The sequence below is a fragment of the Fistularia commersonii genome, chromosome 1, assembly GCF_037954325.1.
Source record: "Fistularia commersonii isolate RoL2024-O1a breed Wild chromosome 1, RoL_Fcom_v1.0, whole genome shotgun sequence".
NCBI lineage: Eukaryota > Metazoa > Chordata > Actinopteri > Syngnathiformes > Fistulariidae > Fistularia > Fistularia commersonii.
Window position 1 is genome coordinate 11,271,217 of NC_141284.1, and position 9,204 is coordinate 11,280,420.

The 9,204-nt window shown below is 39.5% G+C and overlaps 1 protein-coding gene across 6 annotated transcripts in view; it reads right to left on the reverse strand.

The window, feature by feature from the left end:
• The window catches only part of prkd3 (protein kinase D3), a 42,819-nt gene extending 34,193 nt beyond the window's left edge, over positions 1-8,626 (reverse strand). For all 6 annotated transcript variants that reach the window (XM_086147583.1, XM_086147631.1, XM_086147612.1 and 3 more), the window contains exons 1-2: positions 8,353-8,626; positions 6,917-7,554 (exon numbers count right to left, since the gene is read on the reverse strand). In XM_086147583.1, coding sequence (XP_086003709.1) covers positions 6,917-7,201 — 285 coding nt within the window. In that variant the 5' untranslated portion in view covers positions 7,202-7,554; positions 8,353-8,626. The remainder of the gene's footprint in view (positions 1-6,916; positions 7,555-8,352) is intronic.
• Between the last annotated feature and the right edge of the window lie 578 nt (positions 8,627-9,204).

Consider the following 9,204-nt stretch of genomic DNA (forward strand, 5'->3'; position numbering starts at 1 on the left):
GTGGTACCAAAGCAAGTATTGAGCTACAAATATTTCCAACAGTCAAATCCCACCAGCCCCGAGCAGTATCACATCATCCACAAAAAATGCCTGGGTGAAGAGGAATGTTCTGTAGTCGGTTGGCTGTCCATGCTGACCAGCTGGGGAGCTGGGACTCATTCTCATGGAGTCATGAACTTTTGTCCCTTCACTGCTCCCTTTCTGGCTGTGCAACGGGACTTGGGCGACACCAAACAGGATGTATTCAACAAGTGGAAGCCATGGATGTTTATTTCACCCCATTCATCAAGCCCCAAAATGAGAGCGGGGAGACGGAACCTGACTAGTGAAGCAAGACTGTCCCAGACAAGGAGAAAATGAAGGAGTTGGAGAGGTTATCACTGGATCAGTCGTAGATTTAGGCCGGATGGGTATCATTTTCAGCCCACATATGGTAGTGGTTGTGCTGAATTGATTACCTGTCCTGCCAATGATATATTTTGTTGTTTGTTTGTGCAGCTATCGTGCATGCACCTGTGAAATACAAATCAAGACTATGCCTGTGTCGCCCTCGTTTTGTTGTTGTTTTAGAGGCATTTTGACAACCGTCGAGGTGGCAATCTGGTTTTATCCTAGTCATACACTTAATAAACTGTCTTTAACATGATTGCTATTAATGTTTCTATCATTACTTGATTTGAAATGTTGCTGTTTCTAGAACAGTTAGGTCTGTATCAAAATTGCAAATGAAGTCATGGTTGTGGGCAGCTCTAGTTAGCCATTTTCCCCTGAGGATTCCCTCGAATACGTCCAGTTTTTATTTTGTCGGACCAGGAAGCTGATAGTGAACTCGCTGGTTTTAGCAGACTAAAACATTTTGCACAAGTTGGTAGATGGTTCTTCTTGATGTTAACATCTGACAGGTGTCTTCCTGAGATCTTTTTTTTTTTCCTTTTTTTTTTCTTGACAGTTTTGGGATTCAGGTGTTCAAATGTAGACCTTAGAGGTGGTTCCATGATAGCTGTCCTGTTTGTCATTTGCATTACTCTGAGGAATGTGGGTAAAGCATCTGGCTGTAGAGCATGTTTCTGTTTCAGCAAGTCGCCATTTTCTGGTTGGTTTCCCTTGCCACCAAATTCAGTGCATACATACCTGCTGCCAGTAACTGCATAAAGACTAGTGTTACGCTCTGGTAGGTAGTTTATGTTTAGACAGTCAAAGACTTCAGCACACAATTATACTCCTTTTTTTCCTGTACTTGTTTGGCATGTGCATTAGGCAGAATTTTCACTGTACTTCATATTGATGCATGGTAAAGGTCCATTTTTTTTTGTTTGTTTTTTTCTCCAAGGAATTTTTAGACCTTTGGTAAAACCAACTACCAATTGCAAAACATTGTGAGAGCAGTCAGCTCTTGGTGAGTTGAATAGAAAATTGTTTTTATTCTTTCCCTAATAAGTTTGGCTTCTGATGAATAGGCTTTTGATTTACTGGGAGGGTTTTACCTCTTGAAAATTCTTTGAAACCTAAGTCATTCTTTTCCGGATTTAGTGTCCTGGATTTTTGTAGTATTCAGAGTCATGATTTTGTAAGTGCACTTTTGGAGCAGACATTGCTTCAGCAGTGTTTGTGGCGCCTGAGTCGCTAGTTTATTTGGAGCCAGATGAAACAGAATGATATTTTGCCAAAACTCTGACAACCTGCAGGTTGATTAATTCAAAATCAGAATCTCTGTCTTGCCTTTGTCTGATTTACCCGTGTAAATATCTCACAGAGGCCTGATAGAGACATTGTAACCTTTCCACTTCCCCTGCCTCACTAGGTCGAGTCTAAGGGTGAGGTGCTTGACAGTGCTCCAGGTTATTGGGACTCACTGTATGTGAGACAGTGAATAAAGCAAAGTGTAATTTTTATGGGCACTCTGGTTTTGCCACTGAGACAGTTAATGTTAAAAGGCACTCATGAGGAGTCTATGAGGGCTGCAGATATAAATTATATTAGTAATCGAGTAATCTATCGATTATTCTGATTAATCAAGTAATCATATGAAAAAATTGGGACATTTTGCAGTTTAGATATGCTTCCTGTTGAGATGTTGCAACATCGAGGACATGTTGTGGATCACAAATTCCATTTTTCAATAAACACACTATACTGTGTTTATTTCAGTTTAGCTTGTAGTGTAGTTTTTGAGGTTTTTTTGTAGTGTATCTTCCTTTTGTGCCTTGCTGCTTTTGTATGTCAGCCAGCCTTCCAAGCTTCAGTTATGCTGGCAGCAGAAATAGCCATTGGGGCGGAACACTGCCTGGATCCGTGAAATATTATACTTTATTTAGATTCCTCGAGGCAGATAATTTGCTTTGAGTAATTTTAGTAATCAAGTTACTCGAATTATTCAACGAATCATTTCAGCCCCAGAGTCTAGTGAAAGAAAAAAAAAACCTTTAGGGCATTCCTTGGGACAATGTATGAAAAAAAAATGGCTCTGAGTTAATTAAAACTTGTAAAAAGCTGAAAACTGTGCCGCTGTCTTCTCCTATCTTATAACTTAAATACTGATTGTTTGGGTCCATCAGCCTTTTGAAAATTTGGTGGCAAATACCTCATCACTGTCATGCACCAGAGAAAGGTTTACACTAATGAGTATTATTTGACCACAATCACTGAATGATCAGTTGAACACATGTTCCATCAGTTCATTTCCATAAAAAACATCCAAAAATTATTTCAGTCTGATCAAGGTTCAAACATCTCTTAATATGTTTTCCAAGGTTTTGAATCCAGCTCAAACAGGGGCTGTTTACTGCACCCTAAGTGTGTGTGTGTGTCTGTGTGTGTGTGTGTGTGATTATTTGTTGTGACTGCACTGCTACCACCAAACATAAAAGTCCCTCCATCACGCTTTACTTGCTTCTCAGGTAGAACATTGCAGACTATGTATCTTAGTTCAAGGTTGGTGCTCATGAATAACGTATATATTTTAGGCCAAATGATGGAGCAAGTATTGCTTCTATTCGACTAGCCTGAACACATTGCTTCCAACTAAATCCACCCAGTTACATGGTCCGCCTATTCCTGTGTTATTTTCCATGTTTTCATTCTGTTCACAATATTGCCCATGTAACATTTGCTCTTGTTTGCTACCACACAATATCCCCACACTCTAAATAATTGTCAAAAGCACAAGTCCACACTGTTCCACTGATGGATACAGCGCATTGTTTCATTATTCCCTTGTTTTTATCACTGCCAGTGCTCTTTACATTATTAAGAAGAAAATATAGTTATAAAAAAAAAAAAAAAATAGTAATATAAAATATAGTTTCTGATTGTTGAATCAACAATAGTCATGTGTAAAATTGGTCATTTTAGAATAATGATCTCTGGTCAAGACTGTTATCAGTTGGGCTCTAGAGGGAAGCAGCACCATCAAATGCTCTTTTTCACAACAGTTCCAGCTCGACTCCAGTCAATTTAGGTAGTTTTCCATTTCTTCACAGTACCTTCTCCATGGTGACCACATCATTACAGCACAATGGCCCAAAACTGCCTTGAAGTCATTTTTTATGCGACACAAAACACATAAATAATTGTGGACACAACACAACGTGTACTTACTGCTTGAGCTGTAACATCTTATCACACACAAAGAATGAGAAGAGAGCCAGCGAGGGCAAGAGGCAGCAAGATGTAGCAGCCAGGCTAACATGTCACACTCTTGTAAGTTCCTGTTTTTTTAAATGGCAAGTTTGATTCTTGTGTAGGGCGTCACACCCACAGATGAAATTCTCTGGCAGAAGTAGCCTGCAGTCTGTTAACGACACATATTAGTATTCACTTGGCTCACTTGGAACCACACAAGAGCAGGTACTATAAAAGCATAGGTACCAAGTACTATCCCTAACAAAAACACAAAAACAACCTAGCCGAATCAAGTTGAGTCGTGTTGGAATGGTGAAGTGGAAGAGTGCCATAAAATAGTGATTAAACATTTACAGTAGTGCATCAACAGTAACACCAAGAGTCCCTTCCGAAAACCCCAAACCTATCACTGCCCCCTGACTAACACTGCCCTTGTTCACTTAAGTAAATGTCATTCAAGCATGCACTATCCAAATGAAATTGTGAAGTCACAATGAGACAAAATCTTTAAAAATATAAAATGTCAACATTGTAGCCATGACATACATACGTAATACATTGTAAATGACAGCATGAAAAACATCTGGAAACTTCACAGCTGTCAACTGCATCCTTCATACATCTGCTATAGCACACAGGTTCATTAACAATTTTTTTCTACAAGTAAAAAGTGTTTCATACACAAAAGATACTGCAAAATGGCTGCTGTCATATCTACAAAGTTCTGAAAATATTTTCATTTGCTCAGAACTGACCCATACAAAAACAAAATTAAATATCTAGTACAAGGGAAAAAAAGACATCCAGCTGCCTCTCAGCTGTGATCACAACTTTGAGAAGATATTGAAAGAATGACACAGCAGAAGTAAATGGGATAAACAGTTTTCTATGTGTCACTCCACCATTATGAATATTACATACTCAGTCACGAAAATGAGTGCTCAGAGAACAAAGATCCCTGCCATTACTGATACATCACACACAAATACACAGTTTTTCAGAATATGCACTAAATCCTGCGTATTATAACTTATACTCTAAATAAATTTTCCAAGAAAATGACAAAACACACAGGAGGTTTCCATTTTTACCAACCCTCAGACCATCCGTTTATAAAGACATGACTGAGACCTGCTGAGAAAAGGTCAATTGATCTGGGTGCAGGTTCATAGTCAAAGATAGAACCGAAACCTGTGTACCCACATTTATACAAGACTAAAGACTAACTAGATAAAGGTAATGGTAAAAAAAAAAATCAGTGGTTCAAAATATCTAAAGAGAAAGTCAATTTTTATTGACAAAAAAAAAGCAAAAAGAAAAGAAAGAAATGATCCTGCTGCGAAATTTGCAAAATGAATGACACAGCAGAAAATGTATCATTGAATAGACAGGTTTAAGTTAAGATAACAATCCGTGTTTGTTGCATGACTGAATGGTGAGTCATTTATTGAGGCAGGCCAACATTCAGCAAAGGAGGCAGCAGCACACTGGCAGAGATAGAACATTGCAATCTTATTCAAAATATCACCATGCAGATACTGCAATGTATATTCTGAACCTCCCACGACTGACAGAAACCTGAGGTTCCGCTGACCATTGAGATCCTGGGACAACTGTCGAGATCCTGAGCTCTAAATCTTGGTACAGACAGGAGGACTTTGTGAAAGGCTCACAGTTGTCATGTACTTTTCAGAGCAAGGAGTGAGACAGGGATGGACTGGAGTGCAAAGGGCCAACAGTCATATTTTCCATTGATATCAAAGCCATATGGCTGCTTTTCATAAAATAGCTGAGGTAGTACACTGCATTTGGCAATGTTCATCAGAAAAAAAAACCACAATAATATGGCTAAATCAGCTGGTTATGTAGCAATTTGAAGGTAAATTAGGATATGAAGCATATACAGTATGTTCAGAATTTTATTGATTGTTTATTAATGACATATCCTGGCATATCTGAATAAACCTTACGGCAATGATATTGGTATAACAGAAAAAATAAAGCTGCATAAAAGCAACAGATAACCCTGAACCTTATTCTTGCAGATTATACATAACTTAGTTCTTAGTTCTAACAATGTTCTAAGAATCACCTTTCTGCTCCCTTTCCTTCAACGGATTTTGGCAATTGCCAATATGTTACAAGATCCATGTAAATATATGCAGTGATGAGATTTTCTGCCTTGCAGACCAGAACTGTTCATAACTAGCTAGTGAGAATCAGCAGACCTCGTAAAGAACAACAACATTACCCTGCTCCTCTGGAATGTCAACTTGGACAGCATGGAACCAAAGGACACAGACTCAATACAGAGAGCTCCTTCAATATCTTCCACTGTGCTCATCACAAGGTTTTTCCCTTATTTACTTTTCCTTACATTTATAAGACAACGCCATCGCTATTTGAACACCCAATACGGCCCTGGCGATCCAAGTGTCTGGGTCCTAATGGCAGATGAAAGTGCTTTGTTAAATCCCCACATACTTAATTACGGACTCAAGCAATCAAATCGAAGCAATCATTGATATTAAAAGGATGTTAAAAAAACACATGATTATGTTGATGCCATTTCATTATGCCAGCAGTATCTGCAACCCATTAATCCCAGACAGGTAGTGAAGAGGACAGAGACTGAAAGTAAAAGATTAAGAGGACAGACACATGTTTTACAAAACCTTGATGCAAGGACTATTTATACATGCATGCTGATTGCAACAGACAATTTCAACCAGCACCCTGTACTGGTGTTGCTTAATGCAATCTGAAAACTGCAAAGCATACAATGAGACTTATATTTAATTTATTGTGTATTTCTTTAGTGCAACTAAATGGTTTAGTCATCATACAGCACTAATCACTGTATTTAATTACATGTATTTTTCTTTACCACTAATGCACAGTGATTTCATCAGTCAGTATCATTAATATTATTAAAGAGTATGTAGCTTTTACAGTTTTTGGGGTCCCTAGCTGATGTGTAACCACTTTAGCTACAGGAGTATATAGAGCATCGACAACAGTTGCAAACAGTATAAACTATTTTAATATTTCATGACCTATGTGATACACTGGTTTTTAGCAACACATCTCTAATAGAAAATAAATAAATGTAAATGGTAACTTCAGTTCCCCATCCCTCATAATACCATAGATAATAAGATGACCATTGTTCAACCAGTATTGTCCCTGTAAAAGTTTTCATATGAACTATCACTTTGAGTTTAGAGGCAAAAAATTGTGATGGGGTTAATGCACCTTATTATGAGACATGTTATAGAACTGATGATCTCCTTACCTTCTGATCAATTATGGAGCAAACCAGGTCTTTCACAGCGGACAGCGACAGGTCGCTGGCCTCTAAGTTAACAGTCTCTCTTGTCAGTCCAATCTGCAGCAGGAAGGACACCCCATGGAAAGAGCTACGGGAATTTGTAGGGCTCGAGGCTCTATGACTACCATTGGACAAACGTGTGTAGAGCAGTCCAGTTGGTGGGGACAGGGCAGATTGCAAGGCCGAGTGGTGTGCATTGAGAGAGTTTGGGAAGGCTCGAGGTAAGGATGGGGGAGAAGAGGCAGACATTGGGGTTTCTTCCTGTGGCACTGTGAAAAGCGTGAATGGAGGGGGGGTTCAATATTGTGTCCAGACAGATTTTTAGTGCCGGATTTCTCTGGTCCTCATCAGTCGTGGCAAATCCTTTCAGCGGGATCTTTATCTGTCCGGCATTATCTTTCACAAGCTAAGAGTGTAACAGCCAGTCAGCCCACCTGCGATCGTCCAGCACACCCTCACTCACTGGGTGGCCAGGTGTTACAGAAATAGTCTCTGAAAAATCCGCAGGTCTCTGCAGTAACAACTCTGTAACAAACTTCATATCTTGAAGTGGTGCTTCTTGTACTGACAGAAGTCAGTGATCCACTCTGACCACAGGAGGCCTGTTACCATACAAAACACACACACGTTGATGCATTTAAAATTAGCATACGACAACCGAGTCTATCTAAATATGTTAAAAATGTATAAGTGTATAAGCATATTAATAGGTAGATCTCGTTCTGTCGTCCTGGGGAAGAAATCCTCAAACTGTAACAGCTCACATTAGTCAATTAAAAGACCGAGAAAAAATGTATTTCACTACCTATAACATCCCAAAACTGAGTCATTATTATAGAAATGAAAGTAATGCTCCTAACTAGCATCTGCCTGTGCAAAAATCGTTCCTTAAGTCTCGAATTGTATTCAATTGTTTTCACGATGCCTTCACTGATGTTGCTTTTCCCTACTTTTAATTTGCGTTGCTTTAAATGAACCGTCCGACCGACAAAAATATCTCCGTTAAATTGAATTAATTTCGACCTTAACATCGAATGTTCCGCTAATGTTAGATGATTCGTTTCTCCTCTTTTGTCGCTGCAACACTACAACACACTATTCCACGCACTTAAACGCGCGTAAAAAGTTCACAAAATTATATCTATTCGAAGTTTACAAGAATTCAGAGTCTACAAACATCTGGTGCAGAGGTTTCCGGACATCTGCACCCCTCCCACTTTCGATTGGCTTGCTGGCAGAAGACGACTCGGGTCGAAACTCGAAGCTCCCAGCGAAGCGTGTTATACAAGCCCTCAATTAGCGCCATCTAAATTAAACGTTGTTGTGGAGGAATTCACTTCTCGCTTGAGACGCGTTCAAACCAGGCGACACTCTGGCGAGCTAATGAAATTGTACTTTACCTTAAAAGTTAGCGAGGGGCGCATTTCTTTCCATTATGGGGAAGACCGAAGAAACTTTGTAACTCCATCAACTGAGCTGAGCGGAATCTCAGTTTGAAAGCGCAGTGCACTCCTCTGAAAGTCGCGAAACAAAAAAACTGAAGCCTAAATATAAAACTTTCCTTCATGAATTGCACACGCGAGCGTGCAGAATCTAACCAAACCGTCCATTTGTATTTTTCTTTCTTATCTTATTTCAGATTTGTAAATTCATGCGCATCTTATTATACTTTGAGCCGTGACTACTCCCCCCGGTTTGACGAGAAAAAGAGCAGCGAGTGGGTATGGGAGTTGGAGTCTTTCTATCAGCTCCGACTAAATGACTTTCCATACGGAGGAAGGAAAACGGAACTACCGTCCACTGAAGCAATGGCGCCTCCGATGGAACGTCACATACTGCGCATGCGCAAGCCCTTCCCGTTATTTCTACCTCACTGTGCATCGCGGAGCTCCGTTTTACACAGGCTGCGTGTGTGACACGCGTTTCCAAACTGGAATGTAGAAGTCCTTGAGCTTTTACGGTACACCAAGTGAAATAGTCAAATTACTTCACCAGAAAAGGGTTTAAAAGTTTGATATTGTAGCCTAAAGTTGTGACCATTGGATAAAGTAGTTTTAATTTATTACACTGGCAATTTCTTTTCATTCATCTGATTCAACAGAGAAATGAAGCAAAACAGGAATCGGGATCTCATTGTGGAAAGGACTGGCAACAGTACAAGGAATATAGCACAAATATGTTGTACAAGTCTAATAAGAAGCCGATAATTGCAATATTGTCATTCAGTTGGGACACTTAAGACACTCCAAATT